General features: G+C 46.0%; 1 protein-coding gene across 4 annotated transcripts in view; it reads left to right on the top strand.

The window, feature by feature from the left end:
* Positions 1–10,355: 10,355 nt before the first annotated feature.
* Positions 10,356–26,385, top strand: part of SCTR (secretin receptor) — a 75,690-nt gene continuing 59,660 nt past the window's right edge. For 3 of the 4 annotated variants that reach the window (XM_032353873.1, XM_032353874.1, XM_032353872.1), the window contains exon 1: positions 11,204–11,546. In XM_032353873.1, the coding sequence (XP_032209764.1) occupies positions 11,478–11,546 (69 nt within the window). In that variant the 5' untranslated portion in view covers positions 11,204–11,477. Of the gene's footprint in view, positions 10,380–11,203; positions 11,547–26,385 lie in introns of those variants that run through there. The other variant, XM_032353875.1, reaches the window with a different exon arrangement.

The raw sequence follows: 26,385 nt of genomic DNA, 5'->3' as shown, positions 1-26,385 counted from the left end.
TAAAACTGAGTATGCTTTCATATGTTTACAAGACATTTATGTTGCCTATTCTGCAAGTTCATGTCCTTTACTCATTTCCCATACGGTTCTTGATTTTTTTCTTATTGAATCACTGGAGCACTTTCTCTATTACAGTCTTTTGTTGCAAAAAGTTTCCTTAGTTTATCATTTGACTTTGCTCTTAATGGTTTTTGTCTTTTAGGATTTTAAAGAAATTTTATGCTGTATTCATTGTGTATTGCTCCATAAAAAAGTACCTAAAACTTAGTGACTTAGAACTATAATCCTTTATTCTTTCATGGTTTTTGTGGGAAGGGAATTCAGACAGGGCACAGCAGAGATGGCTTGTAGACCCAAAAGCTGGGAGGTGGACTTGTCTGAAGGCATCATTTGGTGGTTGGTGCTAAAGCTGTCCGCTGGGGACCTAGATGAGTCTCTAGGCCAAAATACCCACACGTGGCCTGGACTTTCTCCCAAAATGTTCACTAGATCCAAAGACAAATGTTCCAGGAGAGAGTCAGGCATAAGCTAGCTTTATGACCCAGCCTTGAAAGTTGTGCAGGACCACTTCCAAACTCATTCTATTGGTTGAGCCATATCACAAATCCCCTCAGGTATCCCCACAGATCCCCTGGATTGCTCAATTGGTTAAGCACTAAACTCTTGATCTCAGCTCAGGTCTTGATCTCAGTGTTGGAGTGGCCTGCCCTTGGACCCTGCATAGACTTGTAGGGGCAGGCCACTCCAAGATGGGCCACTCTGGCATGAAGATTATTTTGGTTTAAAAAGCAAATAATCAATACCCAGCAGATCTAGGAAAAGCTCTTTATCTTCCCCACCTACTCCCTGAAAAGAATGTAGATAGAGGAACTGGTCCAGGAAGGGAGCTATCACCATAGAAAACTACATTATACTATGAACTAGGTATGGCATGCAGGAAAGGACCCAGCAAGGCCTGTTTGATCAAAGTCCTTTAGGTCCCCTTGTTTTTGAGGGGCCCAGAAAACATTTGTTTACCAAGCATTTACTCTTTTTCATCTTCCTGTGAATTGCTTTTTTTCCCTTTGAAGTCCCTGACCTGTACCCCCCCTTCTTAGTTCAGAATGACATATATAACTTATTTCACCTGTCTTAGGAATTTCTTGTCTGTGTGGATTCCCCAAATACATGATATTAAATTTGACTCTTTCCCGTTCATCTGTTTTGTGTCCACTAGATTCCTAGTCCAGCTAGAAGGACCTCGACAGGCAGAGTAAATTCTTCCTCCCCAACAGACTCCACCTCTCAATGGAGAAGTGTCAGTATCTTAAGGGAGTACCACATTCTCTGTTCTCTGGCCCTGACTATGCATGGGAGGGTATAGAACTGCTGTAGCCATCTTGCTATCAGCCTGAGCTTATTCAAATCAAGGGAAGACTGCGCCAAGAGACCCACACGCAAACAGAACCTGAACCACGCATGAGTCCACCTTGAACTATGCTGTCTCTGGGCTCTCAGTCAGGTGAGCTACTCTTCATCCCTATCACTACTTCAGCCAATTTGAGCTGGTTTGTCCATTACCTGGAGCCAAATGCATCTGAAGTTGCGTATGCAGGCCGTTTAATTGCACTGATCTTTTTTTTTTCCAACCTTGTGATAATGCTGAAAGATGGATGTTATTTGCCCCATTACACAGAAGAGGGTGTTAGCCCTGGAGGGCTTAGGTAACTGCCCAAGGTCACATGGCAAATTGATGCCTAAGTCAGGATTTGAATCCAGGTTTGTTTGCTGCCAGCATTCTTTTCTGTATGCCAAGCCAAACTGCCTAATCAGGCAGAAATGTGGGGGCCTCTGGGAGATCGGGGTACACCTGATCTTTCTTTGTTCCCTCCAGTGAAGATAAGGCCTTGGGAACACTGGGAACATTGTCTTTCAGATATGGTTTTATTTGCTCTCCTTTATTTGATCTGTCTTAATGATAATATTTCACATAAATATTTAAAAGGATGCTGACAAATGGAGGAGGAAAATGAGAAAAGTAAAGGAAAAACTGCTTTCCTGAGAGAGCCAACCTTCATTTCCAGAGTGTAAACAGTGAGCTGGACCATAAAAACCTCATTAAAATGTCAGTGTTATACCTTTGTACTTTAGCACTGAATAGGAAATCATGCTTGCCCCATTATTTATGGCTCATCAATAATACATTAGCTGGGTTCCAGAAAAGCTCACATTGAAGAGAGGACAGACCTCTTTGTTTGGTTTATTGAGCAGCTGAAGGGGCAGAGCAAGTTCATTTCATTGGTGTAGTCATTTGGTGAAGGCCTTAAACCCAGAGACCCAGCGACAGCCGATTCCTCACTCCCAATGCTGTCCTCCACCCCTATCCCCAAATCAGTCCTTCTGCTCAAAAGTCACTTTCCCTGGAGAAGCCTTCCTTATGTGTATGCCAGGGGACATTGTTACAGGTGACAGAAATGGATTTAAGTGACAGAAATAGATTACAAGTGACAGAAAGAATTCAAAAGTAAAAAAGTTAAAATTGTGTCTCTCTACCTACCTATCTTCTATCAAGGGAGGCTTCAGTCACAGCTGCATCTAGGTGCCAGAGATGGTGTGAGGATCTTGTCTTTCTTAGTCTCTTGTTCTCCACTCCATGTTGGTTTCATTCTCAACCAGGACTCTTCACGATGTGGGAGGGCTGCCATCTTGCTGCTGGCTTAGTATAATGCTCATGCATAGGTTTTAGTGGTGCCACTCTTATTGGTGTAGCATCAGTCATGTGCCCATCCCTGAACCAATTACTGTGCTAGCTGGTGGTGAGGCCTCTCCTCGCCTAGGTCTGGGTCATGTGCTCACCCTGGGGTTGCTGTTGGTAAAAGCCTCACCCAAGCCACAAGTTCTGAGAGTAGGGGAGGGTAAGGGAAGATCCTTGTACCAGAAGAAGGGGGAATGGATGTCTATTAGATCGAACCTTATAAAATTATCGATATTGAAATATATTTTACCCATGAGAAGGGTGACCTCATACATTAACCCTCAAGGTTGGGTCTGGTCCCTCAGTACAGGCTCCCATAGAATGTATCATAGTTTACAATCTCCTCCATCATACATTCCGTAGTTGCTCACTTCAGCCCACCAACTGGTCTGTTAACTGTGGGGTTACATAAACTTCAGAAGCCTTGACCACCAGCCTCCATCATCTTGCTGGGCCTTCTGAAAGGGGTTGCAATTAAAGTACCCCAGGCTTTGTGCAAGGGGCTGAGATCGCCACGGGCAATTGCCCTAGGCTTCCATCATTCTGGCAGGGCCCCAAGAAACAGAATAGGTACTCAATGAATATTCATGAAATGACTGTGCTTAATTAGTTCTCTAACAAGTGTTTATTGCTCCTGGAAAAATGCAAAAAAAAAATGATTTCGTGTTGGAGAAGTAATTGAAAATAAAATCTCTAGTCAAGCAGGTGAATCTTTGCCACCAAAGGAAGAAAAGAATGACTCGGTTTTATTATTAAATGTTAAACCAGCCTGAGATGTACATCATTGACAAACCACAAAAGAGATGGCAAAGACAAATAGAAATCTTACCCTTTTATAGAGCCAGGCACACGCGATCCCTTACACACACAAGTTAATTGTCTTTACCCAAAGGGAAAATAAAAAGACTTCTATCATTTTGACAAGCAGGAGATTACAACTTGGAGCCAAGTGTCTGTGCTAACCTCCCACAGTGACAGAGGGCTGGGGCATCCCCGAGCCTTGGTATCCATTTTCACAGACGTAGATTCACTGTCTTCCAGAAAACCATTCCCAGATTCAAAACTGGTTAATAGGTTCATTTTGCTTTTAAAAAACATTTACATACATCTCAAAGAGACGGAGGTGATTTCTAATTACCAGTTTTCTAAAGGAAATGCTAAAAAAGAAGGAAGAAGAGAAAAGATCTTTTTCTCTTCAGGCACCAGAGATTTTTCAAATTTAGCTTTTGTGGGATTGTATTGCAGGGGAGGAAAAATTTTTTACCCCTACCCTTCAGAGCTCAATGGCTGAAGCTTGCAAATCAATCTGATAGAAGACAGGTTAACAAAAGCTGAAAGCAGTTGTAATGACCTGCTGATCCACTGAAATTTCACAAGGAAATGAAATTTGGGGAGGCGGTCAGATGATTGAAGTATAGATACTATTTTAGGTTAAACAAAGGAACTAGAGGTTTGGGGGCTTCTGGGCTGGGGAAGCAAGTTGTGGGAAGAGGAGGCAGGGAAATGTATGATGAATAAGGTTTGTCTTGTTATGTGGGTGTCTCTCAGGTGATAGGAGTTCTCTTGGGGCATAACTCTCTTCCAGGTACAGACTTTTTTTTTAGCAAGTGAAAATTTCCTTTATAAATGTAAATTTTCTTTACAAAAAGGCGTATTTATACTTTATCATTAGGCAGTCAGAAAGGGGTTGGGAAAAGAGCTTTTCCTGTGGCTGGTAGTTCTCATCAGCTTTTTCAAAAATAATCCTTACACCAAAATGGCATATTTGGTGTAAAATGGCATATCTGATGGGTTTCACACATTCTGGTACCCATCAGAGTTCTGCCTCACTGGGGTGATAAGAATATCTATATGAAACCAATGGAGAACAAGTTACCCTGGAACCAAATAGAGGATCTTCCATCCTCAGGGTAATTTCTAAACTATTGTCATGAAAAGGTGAACTTATGTTTGGGGTGTTCATAACTTAGGTTTGTATGTCCCACTCTACAGGCAGGGGTAATGGGAGAAAAGGATTAGAATCAAGACCTAGATAGAAAGTCATCAAAATCAAAGAGATAGGGCACTCGAGTGGTTCAGTCGGTTAAGTGTCTGACTCTTGATTTCAGCTCAGGTCATTATCTCAAGATCCTGGAATCGAGCCCTGGGTTGGGCTCCACAATCACAGGGAGTCTGGTTGAGATTCTCTTGTTCCCTCTGTCCTCCACCCTCACTCTCTCTCTGATTGGTAAATAAATCTTTTAAAAAAGAGAGAGACAGAGAGATGGCCCCTCTCCATCACTCATGGGGGTTATAATGAAGTTTAGAGAGTGTATACTTTGGTATTTCCCCCCAATGGTCAAAACGGTGTTTATGGTTTCATACGCTCTTCCAGAATCTTTTCATTCTCTCATCAGGAGGTTGAGTCTATGCTGCCTTCCCTTGATCTGGGCAGGCTTTTGTCTGAATGTCAGTGAACCCTCTTGCTCAACTATAGACCCCAACAGTTATAACCAGAAATAGTCAAGACCCCATAACTCAGCTCTAACTTAAAACCATTGTGCTTATTTCTTATCGCACTTTCTTGAGGCATTGACAAGACATTTTGCAATAATTGGAATATTTCAGGCGCCAGAGCAAAAAAGCCCTTATAGCAATGGAATATCTAGAAGACCACATCCCACACTACCCCTTCCCCACCATGATCGTGGGTTGAACACATATTAACCCTCACCTATGACCACTGCTCTGTGCCTGCTCTGTTGCATGCCCCCCGCCCCCCGCCGCAAGCTCTCTCTGTAAGACTCTAGATGTCCATCTTGATGCGGAGAACAAAGGCAAAAGAATAGTAGATAAAATTAAATTTCCTTATAACCCGCAGCCCATGGTCAAATACTTGAGATAGGCAGAGTAGGACCTTCCTCCAGAAACTCCCAACTGTCTTAATGTTAATACCTTGTACAGGAAAACAACCTTAGCTTGACAATAGCCAGGCGTCCAGTCTTCTTTCACATATGAAAGTCCGTTTGGAAACTTCCTTTGTCTCCCAGCTTAAAAGCCTATAATCAGTTGCTCCTTAAAATCCCAGAGCAGTTCTTTCTGATCACGGGTTCTGTCCCTGTGCTTTAATAAAACCACTTTTTTGCATTGAAAACTGAGTCAAAGATTCTTTCTTGACAGTTTGCTCCCGTACTCAAACATCAAATCCCATCACATCTTGTGGGCTGGGAAGATCGGTTGTTAAGAACTGAGCAAGCCACCTCCCTGTGCTGTAGGCTCTCAAAATAAATCTCTCCCTTTCTCTTGAGTTATTGGCTCCTCTTGCACACAAGTTTATCTTGAGTTGGTTGAGAAGCAGTGTGGGCAAACCCAGCCAGCAGCTCTCTCCTTTCAATCAATTTGTCTGCCCATTTTGTGATCTCCCCCAACCGCGTCCGCTCCCCCCACACCCCGACTTAACCAGTTGGCAGTGGAGCCTGCCAGGGCTCACCAGTTCCTTTTCTGAGTTAGTGATGATGATAGACAGATTGGCAATGTAGGCAATACAAAGCAAGAGAAGCAGCCCTGGGGGATTTCCAGGGCTGGGTCATCAGTCACAACATCAATCACAACACAAGTTTCCTACTCGATCTTGGGATGCACACCTTTGGGATCATGAGCCTCTAGGAAGCTGCCTGTCACTGAGACCAGGTGGAGAAAGCACACAAAGACAGCAGGAAATACCTGAGGAGCCCCAGCTGCTCCAGCCCCAGCCATGTGACCAAGCGCCTCTCAAGGTAACTCTGGTCCTAGCCACAGTCTGACTGTAACTTTGGGAGACACTAAATTTGTTTTCAAGATTTATTGATTTATTTGAGAGGGGATGAAGGAAGGGGCAAAGGGAGAGAGAGAGAGAGTCCTAAGAAGACTCCCCGCTGAGCACGCAGCCCTACTGGGGCTCAATCCCATGACCCTGAGATCTAAATCTGAGCCAGGTTGCTTGCTGCTTGCTGCTTGCTGCTTTATCAACTGAGCCCCCCAGATGCCCCTGGGAGACACTTTGAATAAGCACTGTCTGGCTGAGGGCAGTCAACCCCCAGAGCTGTGAAATGATAATAAATACTTTCTGTGGTTTTCCATCACTAAAGTTGGGGGTGATGCATGGGGGACAGAAACAATTCAGGGCTGGGGACCAGAAGACCAGAGTTCTGGTACCAGCAAGGCAACCTCCCAAATGTGGGATTTTGAGCTACAGGCTCATCACATCTCATTATTGTGACACTTGCTAAAACGGTAAGGAAGACTTTTATTCAAGACTATTACTATGGGGGTATTGCAACAGTGAAGAAAAACCCAGCTCAGCTTGGAACACAACAAGGACCAGTGGAGATTTATGGCCAAGGAGCAGGGTGATGGGGACAGGGGACAGAAAATCATTAAGAGGAGACATCAAGGGGCGCCTGGGTGGCTCAGTGGGTTAAGGCCTCTGCCTTCGACCCAGGTCATGATCTCAGGGTTCTGGGATGGAGCCCTGCATTGGGCTCTCTGCTCAGCAGGAAGCCTGCTTCCTCCTCTCTCTCTCTCTGCCTCTCTCTGCCTGCCTCTCTGTCTATTTGTGATCTGTCTGTCAAATAAATAAATAAAAATCTTAAAAATAAATAAATAAAGAGGGGAGACATCAAGGGTGGGAGATTCTTGCTAGCAGGACTTAGCAGGACTCTTGCGGAAGGCAGGCCAGGATTGGGATACCAGAGGTGGGAGATGAGGAACTTCATCAGAAATCAAGGATGGTCATCTATCAAGAGATGGAAGGGGAAAAAAAACAGAGTTGGAGGGACTGTCACTAAGCTGAGGATGGTGGGACTCTTGCTGAGACTGGGCTGGGCAGGCCAGAGACAGAGGGGTCCTGGCCTAGAAGAGAAGAGGGCTCTGAGGAGTTGAGCTCAAGTTTCATCAAGGAAAGAGTTTTTGCCATCCTTTTCAGGTTCATCATTGCTAGTCCCTGGCACCTCACTGTCCCTGGTTAGTTCCCGTAACCTTTCCCACACCCCCGCACCTCAATGATTCTTTCATTAAACACTCTTCAGTGAAACCGCCTGTGCAAAGTGTTCTCCCTCTCCTGCCAGGCCATGACTGCTGGTCCCGCCACCCCCACAGGGCTGTTTTAAGGGTCAAATAAGATGGTGCGTTCCAAAACACTTTGGAAGCAGGAGGGTAATAAAGTACAGTGCAAAAGATAAAGGCAGAGGCTCCTCGGTTCAAATCCTGCCCCAACCCCCTTGTTAGCTGTGTTATTGGAGGTGAGTACTTACCTTCTCTAAGCTGTGAGTTCCCATCTCATTGATCAAGGAAAGTAAACATCGCTCATACAATCCTGGAGGACTAGCTATGGTAACACACTCTAAATGCCTAAAAGGTTCTCCAGCTAGCACCTGGCAGGTGCTAACTACCTTGTTAATTCCCTCCCTCTTTCCTTCCACCCCTATTATGAAACTGTTTTCTCAGATAGGTTTTCTAAGGCCACTAACTGCATCAATGGCTTGTAAATGGGCTTCTCATGAAACACTTCAGACCCTTTTCTCAATGCTCTGAGAGGCAGAGCCTCCCATGTAAGGCAGAATGGCGTGCCATAGGCCAGAATTTATTAAATGTCCAGAACAAATGTGGTTCTGCTATTTGACCGGAGATCATGAGGCTCCGGTATAGAGCACAGATTCCATTTTTGTATTGTTTTCTTGACATTTCTTCCTATCAAAAAAGCAATTCACGGGGTGCCTGGGTGGCTCAGTGGGTTAAGCTGCTGCCTTCGGCTCAGGTCATGATCTCAGGGTCCTGGGATCGAGTCCCGCATTGGGCTCTGTGCTCAGCAGGGAGCCTGCTTCCTCCTCTCTCTCTCTCTGCCTGCCTCTCTGCCTACTTGTGATCTCTGACTGTCAAATAAATAAAATCTTAAAAAAAAAAAAAGAAAGAAACTCAAGACAGATGAGGTCAAATACCACTTTCATGAGCGATAAAGCTGATCTTGGAGTATGCATTTATACCTTTGGGCAAGCGGGTTTTCTGAAACTGAACTGCATAATTACTTAGACCACCTTGTCATTGGTGATACTGGATGAACATAGGCAGAGCCTTGACCAGCAATAACAGCCTGGGGAGGACAATCCACTTATAGGCTTTCTGCAGGTGGGGGAGCTATCAAAGGAAAGGTCTAGGCAGGATGCAGAATCTCTTGCCAGTCCTTACCGCAAATGCATGAGTCACATAGAGCTGTCCTCGCCTCTGCATGTGTGTGTGTGTGTGTGTGTGTGTGTGAGAGAGAGAGAGAGAGAGAGAGAGAGATAGGGGGAGGGCCTGACTGAGGGGGTACAGAAAGGTCAGGAGGATTATGCTAATGACTGCACTCAGGGAGGAAGGAAACATCAAGGATGGGGCAGTGTGTTCCCCTTCCACACACTTCACCTCCTATTCTCCACTACCGTACTCGGGCTTCCACAAACATCCTTGCACATAGTGCACTGAGTCTTTGGGTGAGTATTTCCACAGCAGAAGTTCTTACAAAGGAGTTCATGTTCATATATACTTCAGGCTGATATATCCTGGGCATTGACTGTGGACTTGAGAGCTGAAAGCAGTTTTTCCCCCTTCTGTTTTTGCTGCGATCTGCCAACCTTACCTTATCAATAGCCTCTTCAGGCAAGGAAGGCTGCTAAGGGCTAGAATATGTTGCTTTGAGAGCAAGTTAGCTTTAAAAAATAATAATATTGGGGTGCCTGAGTGGCTCAGTGGGTTAAGGCCTCTGCCCTCGGCTCGGGTCATGGTCTCAGGGTCCTGGGATCGAGCCCCACATCGGGCTCTCTGCTTGGCGGGGAGCCTGCTTCCCCCTTTCTCTGTCTGCCCTCTGCCTGCTTGTGATCTCTCTCTCTCTCTCTCTGTGTCAAATAAATAGTCTTTAAAAAATAATGATAAAATAAAATAAAATAAAGGGCAGATTAGGCATTTGACCAGAGGTCAGGCACAGAAAATCAGGGTATCAGGGTTAGCCAGGCTTTCCCATCTGACCTTCTGAGTTCCGGGGACCCAGCAGCATCATTGACCTTCCTGCATCCTCAGTGCCCTTCTCTGTCAAACAGGCATAACGTCCCTTAGGGGTTTGGGGGGAACTCAAGTGGCTGATGTGTACTTAAATTGTTGGGTCCCCAATGTTGGGTCTGCCAATAATGGGTCCGTGATTAAAGAAGCGAGACTGATACAAAGTGAAGGTCAAGCTAAGCTTTATTTCACACCAAGCATCAAGAATCAAACTGAACATTCTGAGCCGAACCTCTTACAAGAGAGGGTGACCTCTCTCTGTTTCACAGGCTAACTTTTATAGAGCAAAGGCCATGTGGTTGGGCCTGGCCACACACAGGTGGCCAATGAGATTGTAACACATAGAGAAAGCTGCACAATCATGTTAGGTCACACATAAGTGACCAATTGAATTACAATTTACCCTAGTAGACATTTGAACCAGTCTATCACCTTGGTCAGAATTGGCGCCCAAAAGGTGCCCAAAAGGCGGGGCCCATACTCCTTGGTAGCTAGGAGACAGTATGTGCCCCCACTGATTGAATACCTCCACCTGGCCTGACCCACCCTTGTATTTGGACTTTGTTACCTAGGACTGGTTTCCAGGACTGGTTTTTAAGTAAGTTCCTCTGGGGTTGGGGGGAGGGGGCAGGGTCAATTTAAGTTTTACAGCATAAACAACAAAATGGCAGTTCAACCAGGGTGGGGCCGCTCTGGCTAAATAGGCCCTAACAAAAGTGTGGGGAGAAAGGTCAAGATGGAAGAGCCAAGAGGGAAGGAATGGGCACAAAAACAGAGAAAGAAAAAATTGGGTAAGAGCCATTTAAGGATACCTTGTACTGAGAGGCTAAAAGCCAGCCTCCAAGTCCTCGGGCACTCAGAGTAGGGAGACCTGCCTGAGGACACCAGGAGCACAAAGCCTCTGGGGGTTCATCGTCAGTGCAGCCCCCCAGAATGCCTGGGTGTCCCACAGGATCCACCTGGGTCTCACCTGATCATTCACACCGCCTTGTGCAATGGCACTCATGGGAATGAAAATTTTCTAGAATAGGCGGGTATGACTTTAATAATGAAACACAAAATGAAAATTGGAGATGGAATGCCACGTCGCTGTGCCACCCCATGGATGCCAAGGCATTTACGGAGCACCCTCTATGTCTGCAGGGCACTGGCACAACCTTTTAACTCGAATGTGGGTATCAATAGATGCGAGACTCGAAAAGGTGTCATCCGTCGCTCATCCGCGGGCAGCCAGGGTGCGGCAGAGCTGCTCTGGAACTTAGCGCCCTTTCCGGACTCCAGGGTGTTGCAGCGTTGAAGCTAAGGCAGTGTGCCCTCTCCTGGCCCCCTCCGCCCCCGGGCTGAGCCTGCGGGAGCCGGCTGCGGGCCCCCCCCCCCTCGCGCCCTCCCTCCTCCTTCTCCTCCTCCCCAGCGCTCCTGGTGCGCCGGCCCCCTGCCAGTCTGGGCTGGGTGGAGGAGCGCCGGCAGCGCCGCTCGTCCTTATCGATGGGCTGGGCGGCTTAGCGCGCGCAGCCACCTCTTCCGAGGAGGAGCAGTCCTGGGGCTCACCGCGGGTCGGGTGACCCACCCATGGCTGCTCCGGACGCGGCGACCGGCCGGGGCGCGGGACCCCGCGGAGGGCGCTGAGCTCCAAGGCCGCGGGGTGCGGAGAGGTGGGCGGCCGTCGAGGTGCCCCTCGGGGAGCGCGCTGGGCACCATGCGTCCCCGCTTGCTGCTGTGGCCGCCGCCACCGCTCCTGCTACTGCTGGCCTGCGCTGCACATACGGTGAGTACCGCTCCCCTCCGCGGGTCCCACGCGAGGTGGGCGTGGGGGAGTCCCCAGATCTTCCGCCGAGCAGGGGGAACTCTTAACACCCCGTTGCCCCCCACCCCAGGATCATCTCTATCAGCTCCTCGCCAGATAGCCTCGCCCCCAGAGAAAAACAGCAAGTGCGTAGGGCAAAGGGAGCCCTAAGACAAACCTCTCTCCCTTCCAAGCCATCCCTTCCTTCAGGCTGTGCCTCGACGGAAACACCGGAGACACCCCCGGCAGAGCCCACTGTGCGCTGGGCACTCTGCCTCAATTATTTCATTGAAACCTCCTGATCGGCTGGCCAGGTTGATATTGTCACCCCCTCTCTTTATGAAACAGAGACTCTAAGAGACCAAAAAAATCTTGCCCTAAGGAAAGTTGATATTGGAACCCAGGTCTGTCGGTCTCAAAGCCTTGACATTTCTCTCTCTCTCTCTCTCTCTCTCTCTCTCACACACACACACACACACACACACACACACACACGGGCTGCAGAAAGGAAAACTTCAGAAAGCTCTGGCTGGAACATCTCGGGTCTGTCTATGGTGGGACCATTTGCAGCTCCCTCCCTCCCCTTTGGGATTTGGCTCCCTAATGTCTGAATGTCTGGGGGCAGGGGTGTGTGTCCAGGGAGGAGCTGGAAAAGAAGAGAAAGGCAGAGGGGGTGGCTTGTTTTCCTTTCCCACTGGAACTCTTTGGAATCCAGGGCCTCTCCCACTGGGATTTGTGAATGAGTGGCTGCACCCAGACAGCCAGGATGGAAGGAATGGGGAAGGGGTGGTGGTGTGGGAAGTGTGTGTGTGTGTGGGGGGGGATGCAGATTCCAGAACCACTTCTTCCTACCAGCATTCCAAACTGGCCCTCAAGGCCTCTGTCCCAAGAACTCCCCAGGAAAAGTGCTTGGGGACCCAATTCAGAGTCTCCAGTCTCTGTCCTGGGTGAGTCCTTCCTGGTGTCCAATGACCTTGCCTTCCTGTAGTCCTCTCCTGGTTGATTATAAGAAAAATGTTCCCTCCCAGAGCTAATGGGAGTGTTGATAGTCACAGCTTGGTGACATTCTAGCAGCCGTAGTTTGGAAAAGTAGAAATTTAGGACCCTCATTCCCAGGTCCCTTGTAACCCTGGAGCCTCTTCTCACCAGTGGCAGGGCCTGGTGGTTGGAAGGTGCTAGAACAATAGTACCCACTCACTAATCTGAACTCCCAGTGTGAGGAAATGCCACCCAGGATACTGGGGACAGTTCAAAGCCTCTGGGTATGTTGTACTCAGTGCCCAGGGATGGAAGAGCTAATAGTTTCCTCCTTATCACCTTCCCCCCTCCTTCCTAATTAAGTATTTGCAGTAACCCTGAGGTTGTCAGAAGAAATTACCAGGTACCTTGGCCTCAGGACTGAGTTTGTACTTACATTTTTAGTCTTGGGGGGACCCCAGGTTATGTCAATAATAAGCAGAGGGGGAAATGAGAGCTTTCACTTGGTGTGAGTCTTCAGTGTGCCTTGGAAAGCTGTTTCATGATCCTCTGGATCAATTCCCTTGTTTTACAGACGAGCAGACTGAGACCCACAGAGAAAAGAGAGCTGCCCTGAACCAGCAAGTTAGCAGCGGAGCTGGGGCTAGAACCCAGATCTCTTGATCCTGGTCACCCAGGGCACTCTCCCTTATGTCCTTGGTCTTTACATGTCATTTTCATACACTCATGTCCTGCCTTGTATTATCACAAGATGGTTTTCCTATGTCTAAGTCTTTGTCCTCTGGGTATTTTATGGGCTTATTCAGACCTGAATTCTTATACTTCTTGGCAAGAACTCTTTTAATAAATAAGAATGGAACTGACCTACTTTGGTTGGAGTATTTCCCAGCCTTTGAAACCCTGTTTACCTTCTGTTTCTTTGACTCAAACATTTGATTTGGAGATTTAAGGACATTTGACCAATTTTTTATTCATTCGGTTCCCCCATTGAATGAGGTTATAGGCAACTTCCTAACGAGGCATCATTAGACCAAATTGCTTATTACTGCTACCCAGCCTACGCCCTTGCCTTTCTACACAGTGAAGTGTCAGGAAAGTCACTTGTAAATGGAAACCAGAAAGTGACTATGGCTGAAGGGGCCAGTTTTCTGAGTCCTCCATAGGAAACGTGGACCACGCCTCCCTTTGCTGTCCCACCCCCATGAATCTCATGAGGACCTTTAATTGGAACTAGATCAAGATTATTCACCAGCACGTCTGTCCCCCTCCTGCTCCCCAGTGCGCACACTTTGACATGTTGTCTCATTCATCCCCTCTCCCTAGAGCCTGTCACCGTGTAAGGAGGAGCTCAGTGAGCGTGTGTTGGTTGAGTGAATGAATGAAATGATGACATCCAAAAGGAGTGTCCTAAACTGGGGCACTTCCGTATAGTGCCAAGTAATAAACAAGGACACCTTGAAGGCAAGTTGCTTAGAAAATTGTACATAAGTGCATTAAGCCAATGCAAAACAGTCACTCAAGGTAGGGCTTTTTAGAATCCGTGGCAGCTGGCAAAGTGCCAGCTTGATAATCTTAGTGAGTTCAATCGGGTGGAGAGGGCTGCCGTTTCCTTCAAGTGAGGTTTCTTAACTTTGACACTGTAACCCCGGATATTAAATCTGGGCTTTCAGCAAGGGGTGCCAGGAAGGGAGCTCGGCCCTCCCTCAGTGTAGAGAAAGTCATAGGGAAGAAGTAATGGGGACACGGAAGAGAGAGGGGAATCACAGATTTCTTTGTCATGGGGGACTTTCCCGTGAATTGTGTTCCATCTAGCACCATCCCTGGCCTTTGCCCACTAGAAGCCAGGAGCACCTCTCCATGTCGTGCCCACAGAAAAATGTCTCTAGACGTTGCCTGATGTCATCTGGGAAGCAGAGAGGGCAGAACTCCCCCAGTCAAGAACCACTGCCTTAAAGCTTGTCCTGTGTCAGGGGAAAGGCACAAGCAGAACTAGCAATAGTGGTTTATTGCATGTGGGATTCAGGACCATGGGTTTGGTGACAGGGAATTGGAGCCAAGGTACCCGATGAACACCCACTTGCAGACAAAATGGCTTGTGCAACAATGGGCTTGACCTTCTCCAGCCTCCTTCTCATTCTCCTCCTCTCTCTATCTTGTATCAGTGGATGGCTCAGAGACAGAAAAAGTCCTGGCTTGGGGGAACAGCCCATGGTGCTTTTGCTTTCAGGGGCTGCTGACAAGCTCTGTGACAACCGGAAGCAGAATTTCAGGAGGACTGGCAAGGGTCACCTGAGGAGCTGGCTACGGACAACTCTTCAGAGGAGGCTCTCTGGGATTTTTAAAAAAGAATTTATTTATTTATTTGACAGAGGTAGAGCAAGCACACAAGCAGGGGGAACCGCAGGCAGAGGAAGAGGGAGAAGCAGGCTCCCCTCTGAGTGGAGAGCTTGACACGGGTCTCGATCCCAGGACCTGGGATCATGACCTGAGTCAAAAGCAGACACTTAACCCACTGAGTCACCCAGGCACCCCTGGGATTTTTTATGTCCCCGAAAAATTATCTTCTCTTTTTCTAGGGAAATATTTGTGGATTTCTTTTGGAATTGTTACTGTCTCTAAGATAAATGTGAATGATAAGGATGATGATAAGGACTTCCTTTATCCAGCACTCCCGTCACCAGATACTCAGCCAAGTCCTTGCCCACAGCATCTGACTTTATTCTCATAACCTTCATTGTGCAGAAGAAGCAGCAGAGGCTCAGAGAGGTGAAGCCATTAGTCAGGGCCGCCCGCCCAGACGCCCAGATGTGGTGTGAGGACCCAACTCCGGGATTCCTAACCAGCACTGGCATCTCCCAGAAAGAGGCCTGCGCTGGTCTCTGTCCCCAAGGGGCTGTCACAAAATTCTCTCCCAATTCACTCTCAAAGTGACATTCATTTCTGTTTAATTTAATCAATTTATAAAACACAAAGATGAATTACATCAGCATTTTATTAAAGGGGCCAGAGATGAGCTTGGGGTCACAAAATCAATCAACCAGGTGGTGCACTTCCCAGACTCTTTAGGGAGCTTCTTCTCTTAGCTTTGGCATCATCTTTCAGTGGTCCCATGGAGCCCACCTCTCTCCACCTGGTCCCCTGCCCTCTGGTTTCCTCTAGCTGGCGGCAGGGAGGAGGGAGGGCGGAGCTCTCTTCTGGCACCTGTCTTTGAAAGCCCAGACTTCATAACCAGGGTGAGAGTGACACCACCATAGTGGCGCTCTCCAGTGTCCCCTGAGTTGCTCCTCACTTCCCTGCCTTTATTTAGCAAGCCGAGGTTTCTCCCCACTGACCTTCACTCAGGCATTGGGACAACCTGCAGCCCAAGGTAAAACCCACAACACTCAGATCCTATCTACTTGCTTACATTACAAACAGGGCTGCTCAGCCTTCCTGTGGACTCCAGAAAATAATAATATCCTGAGGCCCAGTCAGTCTCAGCATTCCGTGTCCAGAAGATTCCAGGGGGCATTTGGGGAAGTGACATCTCTGCTTGGCCATGTCCTGAAGTCCCAGCACACCATGCTGCCAGCATTCCCAAGTTTTCCTGTCTTTTCTAGAATCCTCTGGATGTCCGACGTCGATCCCTTACTGGTGGGCTCTTCCTGATATCTATGTTCCTGACCTCACCAACCCCTCTTTCATTTTCCATAGACAAGCTTGTCTCTTATTTCCTGGGAGTCAGAGAATGAACTTCCTCCGACCAACAAACATCTGGTTCTTATAGATGTATCTAAACTATACCCTCCTGGGACATCTGGGCTGCTCAGTCTTAACCTGTCTGCCTTTAGCTCAGATCGTGATCCCAGGGTCCTGGGATCGAGCCCCGCATCGGGCTTCCTGCTTGGCAGAGAGCCTGTTTCTCCCTATTCCTCTGCTCTTCCCCCTACTTGTGCTCTCTTTCTCTAAAATAAAGGAGTAAAATCTTAAAAAAAAAAAAAAAATTGTACCCTCCTGTTCCCTCCCTTCCCATCTGTGTCACTCAGCTCTGGCTACCGTAACAAAGTACCACAGACTGGGAGGCTCAAACAACAGACATTTGTTTTCTCACAGTTGTAGAGACTGGATGTCCCCGATCGAGAACCGGCAGAGTTGGTTTTGGTGAGGGCTCTCTTCCTGTTTTGTCCTCACCTGACCTCTCCTCTGAGCGGGTGCATAGAGACAGAGCGTGAGCTCTCCATTGTCTCTTCTTAGAAGGACACTAATCCTGTCAGATCAGGGGCCCATCCTTATGTCTGTGTTTGAACTTCCTTACCGCCCTCCAGGCCCAATCTACAAATACAGCCCCATGGGGGATAGGGTTTCAGCATAGGAATTTGGGGAGTGGGGGTGGGGCACAGACATTCAGTCCCTAGCATCATCCGAGTGGAAGAGAGGCACTTCTCTGGCTAGTCTGGCCAGTCCCTGCACCTGTGCTCCCAGCCCTTCCACTCCAATCCACAAGGGTTCCTGTCCTGAGAGGACACAGCCATTGTGCCCAGTCTTTACCATTTTCCACTAAGTGCCTTTCCCCACCAGCTGGTCAACTTGCCCAGGTCTGTCCAGCCCAGGAGGTGCACTCTGGGCCTCCCAGCCGCAGTTCCATCTCTGCCCCTGACGGCCAGCTTCTTGGAAGAAGCATCCATGATGCCTGCCTCCACCTTCTCTGATTTCTCAGCCCACCGCCACCCACCCCACCACGCACTGAAATCCGTCTCCTGTGTAACTTTCATTTTGCTGTCTTCATTATACCCTTTCTGCTCTGGTCCAAACTAAAGGATTTATGAGAGAGATGGGAGGTTGTAAATCATGATGCCGAGACTGCAGGCATATACCTGACAGTTTTTGGCAAAGTGGCACCGGGACCCTGGCGTCTCGAGACATCTGGTGTGGGACCCTCCTTTCCACCCCTCACTCTCTTGGCTTCTGCTCTTCACGGGTTTGCAGTCGCCATTTGCACTCTGTCTTCTCGGTCCTGGAAGGATCTCTGCCCAGGCTTGTCCCTGCTCTCCTCACTCTTACTGTGTGATCTCTCAGCAGTCCTACCCTTGTCATAAATCCAGTCTTCCAGACTCATCTTACCCCAGCTCCCAAGACCTCTTCTCTTTTCTTTGTTTTTCCTGTTCTTGAAACTAGGGAGGCACCCAAACCAGCCTCATGGGAGTCACACTGTCCTCTGCCCTCACCCCGACATTCAATCCACTGCCCACTGCTGGAGAATCTGCTTGCCCACTGTCACATCCAGGCTTTTTTCTTTATGGGATGTTCTGGTACAGCCGTTCTCGGTCAAGTGATTCTCACTTCTTCCCAAAGTGCTGGAGTCACCTCCTAGAGGGTCAGTCCCCTGCCTCCGCTTTTGGTCCGTTGCCATCTGGCCACTGCCTTCCATGTGTACTTGAACAGTTGGCCTCTCTGGACCCCTCAGGCCAGGAACTTCAAGAGCAGCAACTATGTCCCATCTACCTTCGTGTCCCCAGGGATGAATCAATTGCTGGGTATAGAGTAAGTGGAAACTGAAGAGGAAAAGTCCTGTAATGTGTGTTTTTGTGTGGTTAATTACAATAATAAAGAAAAATACCATTTAGCAAAGTTCTTTTTTTCTTATACTCTCTTAGGGAATTTAGGAGGAATACATATCTTTAAGTGTACTTTTGTCTGAGGTGCCTTTTTTAATACCAAGTAGCATCCCGTTCTTGGTACCAACAATTTTGGGATTTTCTGCCCAAAATATTTCACTTATGGTGCTAAATATATGCGGTTTTTCCTCACACTGACAGCCAATCCTCCAACCCTGCAGACACTAGCCGGGTGTTCTAAAATTCAGTTCAGTTCTGGGGCGCCTGGGTGACTCAGTGGATTAAGCATTTGTCTTCGGCTCAGGTCATGATTCCAGAGTCCCTGGGTTGAGTCCTGGCATGGCATCTCCAGACTGGGATTGAAGCCTGATGGTGGGAAGTCTGCTTCTCCCTCTCCCTCTGTACCTTCCCTAGCTCATGTGCTCTCTCTCTCAAATAAATAAATAAAATCTTTTTTAAAAAAATCAAATTCAAGTCAGTTCTGATTCTACCCATCTGGAATCAGCAGAGACCCCGTGGGTTAAGGACACAGTCCACAAGACTGCTCCTACTTTAAACGCTGAATCACGAGCCTGGGTCACCCATACTTCTGGCTGATCAGCTGTACATTGAGGGTTCCCATGACCTCCTCCTTCGATTCAGTAATTTGCTAGGAAGGCTCACAGAACTCGGGAAAGTATTTTATTTGCCATTACTGGTTTATTATAAAGGCCACAGGTCAGGGACAGCCAAGTGGAAGAGATGCAGAGGGTGGGGAAGGGAGAACATGGACGCTCTCCAACCCCTGGTGTAGGAAATTTATGTAGGTTTCATGACAGGGGCACAATTGACGAAGTCACTGACCATTGGCGACTTACTCAGTCTTTGCCCTCTCTCCCATCTCCTGTGGTCAGAAGGGCAGCTGGAAGTTCCAATCTCTCACCACATGGTTGGTCTTTCTGGTAACCAGCCCCCATATCTAGGGCCCCCGGCCTCCAGTCATCTTATCAGCATATACAAAGTCACTCCTCACTTTGGAGATCTCAAGGGTCTTAGAGGCTCTTGTATTAGAAACTGAGGCGTAAGACCCAATATTATAACAAAGATGCTTCTCTCACCCCTAATACTCAGGAAATTGCAAGGGGATTTAGGAGCACTATGCCAGGAACCAGAGATGAACTATTATATTTGAGTGTTACATTAGGATGTGTAAGTGTTACATTAGGACAGTTTCAAATGACAAATTAACTGCAGGTGTTTATCTACTCTGTCCCTGGAAGCATCCTTAATGTGCTAGTAAAGGAATCACAAAGGTAGAAACCCACAAAGTCAAAGGGAACAAGACGAGACCGCAGTGAAGCAGAGATAAATCTTGGGGAATGTACAGTGAATGATGTAAGGGTAGCAGTGGTGGGGGGGATACCAACCTACATATGTGTGCCAGGAAGAGTGAGATTGATGACCAGCGGTCCCATTGGCCTGCAGAGCCCTGGAAAGGCTCTGAGCATAGAGGAGAAATATAGGTCCTGATTGTGGGGACCCACTCAGCCTGATTATTTATTGTACAGCAAAGGCAACAAACTGTTCACGCTCACCATGGTTCTAAGGATCCCATTAATGCTTCAGTCTTAACTATGGCATTGAGCACAGCACAGGCACCATAACCAAAGGGACTTATGATGGTAGCTACTCTGGAGGAGAGCTCAGCACTAATGTATAGATTTGTGGAATCCTTATGTTGTGCACCTGAAACTAATGTAGCGGCGTGTGTCAACCATACTTCAATAATATACATGCACACATATATGTTATATATATTATATACATATATATCACATATGATAATATGTGTGTGTATGTGTGTGTGTCTATGTGTCTATACGTATATACATATGGTACTGAGAAAGTCCTCCAATGTGAAAACAAACAGAAGGAAAAGAAGAAATATCCACCATGCAGAGAGGAGAAAAAGGTCACATGATTACAGTTAATGTTCTGAAATACAGTCCTTTAAAAAGGGTGCCAGATGTAGGGGCACCGGGATCAGGCAGTTAAGTGTCTGAGTCTTGACTACAGCTCAGGTCACGATCTTGGGGTCCTGGGATTCAGCCCCGCATCAGTCTCCACACGCAGTAGGGAGTTTGCCTGAGTCTGTCTCCCTTTCTCTTTCTCTCTCCCCTTGCTCATGCTCTCTCTCTCTTAAAAAATTAAATAAATCTAACTTTAATTTGAAAAAAAAAAATAAAGGATGCCGGATCTAAGAATAAAGAATGTGGGAAAGAGGGTGTTAGAGAAAAGGAATCACCAGAGAATAAGAAAAGCTGTCTAGAAATTAAGTGTATAATAACAAAACATTTATTAGGAAACTCAACAGGTGATGTTAAGGAAGTACCTCAGAAAAAGAGCATCTGACACAAGGGTAGGAGAGTAGAGAAAGGTGAAAAGATTAGATGGTCCATCTGGGTTGTCCACTATTCAAATAATATGAATTCTAGGAAGACGGAATCGAGACGATGAAGGGAGGAACTAATAAAATAAATCACATAACATTTTAAAAATTCCCAGACATGAAGAACACAAATCTTCAAATAGAAATGTCCCCTGAGTATCTAACCAATGAATAAAAAAAGAAGCATTTCCGCAATGAATTTAAAAGCAACTAAAAAGAAAAATCCTGAGTATTTCTACAGAGAAAACAGAAGTCACGCACAAAAGGCTGTGAAGCCCAATTGGATTTCTTACCGATACTGGAAGAGAGAAGGAGAAATGCCTTCAAAACTTGGAAGGAAATTTCTTTTGAACCCAGAATTCTCTGCCAAATTTGATTAATTATCAGATTAATAAAAGCTTGTTCATTCCTGCCAAGATTTCAAAGTTTATCTCCCACACATGCTTTTGTAGGAAGTAACTAGAGACTGTGCTTCTGCAAAACAAGGAAGCGAAGCAAGGAAAATGACTTGAAATCTATGAAAGTGAAGACCAGTTAGAGGAGTGGGGGAGGGCGCCTGGGTGGCTCGGCAGGTTAGGCCTCTGCCTTCGGCTCAGGTCATGATCTCAGGGTTCTGGGATCGAGTCCCGCATCGGGCTCTCTGCTCAGCGGGGAGCCTGCTTCCCCCTCTCTCTCTCTCTGCCTGCCTCTCTGCCTACTTGTGACCTCTCTCTCTGGGTCAAATAAATAAATAAAATCTTTAAAAAAAAAAGAAGAGTGGAGGAGAGGGTACCCCAAACCACAGCCAGGCATCAGGCCCGGATTGGAGTGAGAGGAAAGAGGGCTGGCAGAGAGGTCCCTAGAGGTAAAACAAATACAACTGTTGATAGATGTCTCTTGAAGCAGTCAGAGCACTGGGAAAAATTAGCCATATGTACAGAGAACACTAATCAAATGAAAAAAACAAAGTAATTATTGACCTCAGGAAAAACAAAATGTACGAGAAGAGACATAATCATTTTACATGGCTAGACTTAGCGGTGAACGATATGTCACAGTCAAAACGAGCCATTATAAATATAGACCATTCATTTAACTAAAAATTAAATCAAATATTAAAATTCAAATTAAATATACATATAAATATAAATTAAACACTAAACATATGGGGGACAGAAGTGTATGTAGAAAGATTTTAAAACATCTAAATCTTTGTCTTCTGTAACAGAGTTTTAAATAGTGTCTCTGATGAACAAACCAAGAAGTAGCAGTGTAAGAATATAATTTTAAAATATGGGGGGTGCCTGGCTGGCTCAGTCAGAGAAGCATGTGACTCTTGATCTTGGGGTCATGAGTTTGAGCCCCACGCTGGGTGCAGAGATTACTTTAAGAAAATCTTAAAAACAATATGGAGATAAAAACCAAATGAACTGCTAAAGAGTTGAAAATGGTTGCCTCTGGAAAGTAGGTAAAGGTTAGGGAAGGAAACTGCTATTTTTCATGACAAACTCCTTGGCTCTAGTACAAGTAAAAGATAGAAAAAAACACATATACACAAATTTGAACTTTTTAACTGTTTAAAGATATCTTTTGAGGACTAGTAGCTCTTGTTTTGAGGATAATGTTAGCAGTTCTTTCATCTTCATTTGTTTCTCCTTGAATTCTATTTCATTCTGTATCTATTTATTTATAAAGGTTTTGTTTCTTTATTTTAGAAAGGGACAGCGAGACCACGGAGGGGAAGGGCAGAGAAAGAGGGAGAGAGAATGAATGCCAAGCAGACTCCGGGAAGAGCTCGTGGAGCCCGACTTTGGGCTCCATCTCAGGACCCTGAGGTCATGACCTGAGCCAAAACAAAGAGTTGGACACTTAAATGACTGAGCCACCCAGGTGCCCCTCTCCTGTGAATTTTAAGTAAAATTATGTTTAATAATCCTATAGAAATATACATATAAATACACATGCAGCTTCTCCTTCCCTTCTCTAGGTTAATTTAGATCATAAGGGGGCTTGTTTTCCATTTATTCTTCCTCCAGTGCCTCTACCAGGTGGTTGCTCCATTGAACACAGTCCTCCCAGCCTCTCCCAGCAACCCAAGGGCCCCTTTTCTCTTCTTTTTTTCTTTTTAAAAGATTTTATTTATTTATTTGTCAGAAAGACAGAGAGCACAAGCAGGCAGAGAGGCAGGCAGAGGCAGAGAGAGAAGCAGGCTTCCTGCGAGCAAGGAGCCCGATGCAGGGCTCAATCCCAGGATCCCGGGATCGTTAGAGCCGAAGGCAGCTGCTTAACTGACTGAGCCACCCAGGGGTTCCCCGAGGGCCCCTTTTCTTAACTGCAGTTCACCATCTGGAGCCATGGGCTCAGTCCTTTCAGCAGAATGCTGCTGCTGGCAGGCCACTACAACACAGAATTATTTTGGTTTATTACATTTTAATGGAAGGATCGGGGTAAAAGAAATGTGGAATGAGTCACTCCACACCCACCAGGATGGCTGTTACTAAAACACAATACAAAAATAGGGGCTCCTGTTTGGCTCAGTTGATAGAACGTGTGACTCTTGATTTCAGGGTCCTGAGTTCGGGCCCCACATTGAGTGTAGAACCTATTTTAAAAACATATGAAGTAAAACAGGGGTACCTGGGTGGCGGGGCTGGTTAAACCTCTGACTCTTGATTTCAGTTCAGGTCATGATCTCAAGGTCGTGAGACTGAGCTCCATGTTGGGCTCTGCAATCAGCGTGGAGTCTGCTTCAGATTCTTTCCCTTCCCTCTTCCTGTCCTTCTGCTCCTCCTCTCTCTCATTAAATAAATAAATAAATAAAGTCTTAAAAAATATAAAGTAAAACAAAAAAAATAACAAGGGTTGATGAGGATGTGGAGAAAACAAAACCTCTGTGTATTGCTAGTGGGAATGTAAAATGGTGCAGCTGTTGTGGAAAACCCTTTGGTGGTTCCTAAAAAAGTAAACATAGAATTACCATGTGATCCAGCAGCTCTGTCTCTGGTTATCCACCCATAAGAATCGAAAGCAGGGACTCAGATATTTGCACACCCATGTTCATGGCGGCATTATTTACAATAGCCAAGAGGTGGAAGAGACGAGAGTGTCCATCAGCAGAGGAATGGAAGAACAAGACGTGGTGTATACACCCAGTGGATTATTATTCAGCCTGACAATGGAATGCTATTCTGAGAGATGCTACAACGTGGATGAATCTTGAAAACACAGTAAGGGAAGTCAACCAGACATGGAACACACACCATGATTCCACTTACATGAAATACCTTCAATAAGAAAATTTGTAGAGTCAGAAAGTAGACCAGAGGTCATCATGGAAGGAGGGAAATGGGTAGTTATTGCTTAATGGGTACGGAGCTCCTGGTGCGATGTTGAAAAAGTTCGGGAAATCGTGACGATGGTTGCACAACATTGTCAATGTATTTAATGCCACTGAACTGTACACTTAAACTGTACACTTAAACGCACTAAATTTTATGTTATGTATATTCTACTACTAAATTTTAAAGCACTAAATTTTATGTTATGTATATTCTATTACGATTTAAAAAAAGGAAACATAGGGTAAGAAGAAAAAGTTTAACTGTCCTCTGATTATTATTTTTTCTGTAGTCCAAGGGGAAAACACCAAGGAAACTGAACTTTTCTTGGAGAGATATTTCCAGTGCAGGTGTCCTCTCATTTCTAACCTTCCATTTTTTCAAGAGTTCTCTCTGCAGGAGTGACTCTTTCTTGAATCCCATAGTGCAAATCGCCACGTCTTGAGGGGAACTTCACTCCCTAAATGGCACACTTCACTCCCTAAATGCTGCCCTAGAATCTGTTTCCTGCCCTGTTGTTGGTCAGCTATGCTGCGTAACAATCATAAACATCTCAGTAGTATACAGCAATAGGTGTTTATTTCCCTCTTTGTTTGCAAGGGAGCTACAGTTTGATTGATCCAGCTGGCTTGGCTCCAGCCCCCAGGGTTAGGTTCAAGTCTGCTGCATGTGTATTATTCATTTCTCCAAGACCAGCAGGATACCCCAGGAGGCAGAAAGGCAAGAGAGAAAGCATTTCTGTGCAAACATATTTCAAGCTTCTCTTCATATCACAACTACCTAGCATCCCAGTGGCCAGTCACATGGCCAAGTCCACATGAGGAAGTATACTCCATCCGCCATGAGGTCATATGTATAAACTCCCATAGGGAATTGAGACCAATGAATCTAATTAGTATAATGCCTCTTTCCTTGTCCTTGGCAGTAAATTTCCAAAGTCTGTTATGAGCTATGTTGTCTATATTAATACCAGTAGGATGTTGTGGCATGTGGAAGTTCACCAGTGCAGTCCAGGATGGATTTTGTCCTCTGAATCTGGCAGGGGAGTCAAGCCTGAAGTGTTGCCCTCTTCCCCATGATTGAATATGGCTCATCACTGTATCCACACATGAAAGAGGGAAGCGTGTTCCTTTCTTTTTAAAGGCAAAAGATAGCATTTGCACACATGTCTTTTGCTCTAATCCATTGCTAGAACCTAGTCACGTGGGCGCGCATTAGTTGCAGAGAAATTGGAAACTCCAGTCTCCAGATGGGAAACCATATGCCCAGTTAAATTCTGATTGCAGTGGAGGAAGGGAAGAATAATTATTAAGGAGACAAAGAGTAGTCTCTGCCAGAGAGGTTATAGCTGGAGGTAGGAATGGGAATGGAGACATGGAATGAAGTGTCTACCTTTCTCTATATTTACATATTGTTTTAAAAATTTCCTGTAATTTTCATAATACTTTCATGTATTCTCTTCAAGGTTTCCTCTGAAAATATGGTACATTGTACATCCTTACAATCATACTATGTATACAACTTTGTGTCATGCTCATTTAATATCTTGGGGTCAACATCAATAGTCTATACTGCTGAATAGTTTTCTGAATTATCATGGCTGAAACTATCACATTGAATGTAATTTCAAGATTATAGTATTATAGGGGTGCCTGAGTGGCTCAGTTGGCTAAGCGTCTGCCTTCAGCTCAAGTCATGATGTCAGGGTCCTGGGATTGAGCCCTGCACTGGGCTCTCTGCTCAGCGGGGAGTCTGCATCTCCCTCTGCCTCTCTCCTGGCTCGCTCTCTCTTGCACTCTCTCTCTCTCTCTCCCAAATAAATAAAATATTTTAAAAAAAGATAATAGTATTACATATCATGTTGAATGTTAGTTGAGTGTTCCCTTGGGTATTTAGATTGTCTCTTTTCAAGATTTATACTTTTAATTTTGAGATACTCATAGGCCATAAGAATGACTCCCCCCTCCGTAGCCTTTTGTCAATTTCTCCCAGTAATAAAATCTTATAAAACTATAGGTAGTACATTATTACAACCCCAGCATTGACACTGATACAGTCAAGGTACAGAACATTTCTATGACCCCAGGGATCTTTCACGGTGCCCTGTTACAGTCACAGCCCCTTCCCTCCCACTCCTACCCATTCCTTAATTTTGATAACCGCTAATCTGCTGTTTATATAACTTCGTCATTTCAAGAGTTATATAGACAGAATCATACAGTATGGTAGGTAACCTTTTGGAATTGGCTTTTTTTCAAAAAGATTTTATTTATTTATCTGACAGAGATCACAAGTAGGCAGAGAGGCAGGCAGAGAGAGAGGGGGAAGCAGGCTCCCTGCTAAGCAGAGAGCTTGATGCAGGGTTCAATCCCAGGACCCCAAGACCATGACCTAAACTGAAGGAAGAGTCCCAACCCACTGAGCAACCCAGGTGCCCTAGGGTTGTATTTTTCATTCCGTATACTTCCTTGGAGATTCACCTAGGTTGGCCCCTGTATCAATAG

The sequence above is a fragment of the Mustela erminea genome, chromosome 8 (assembly GCF_009829155.1).
Source record: "Mustela erminea isolate mMusErm1 chromosome 8, mMusErm1.Pri, whole genome shotgun sequence".
NCBI lineage: Eukaryota > Metazoa > Chordata > Mammalia > Carnivora > Mustelidae > Mustela > Mustela erminea.
The sequence above is the reverse complement of the archived record's forward strand: the minus strand, read 5'-3'. Positions and strand labels throughout refer to the sequence as shown.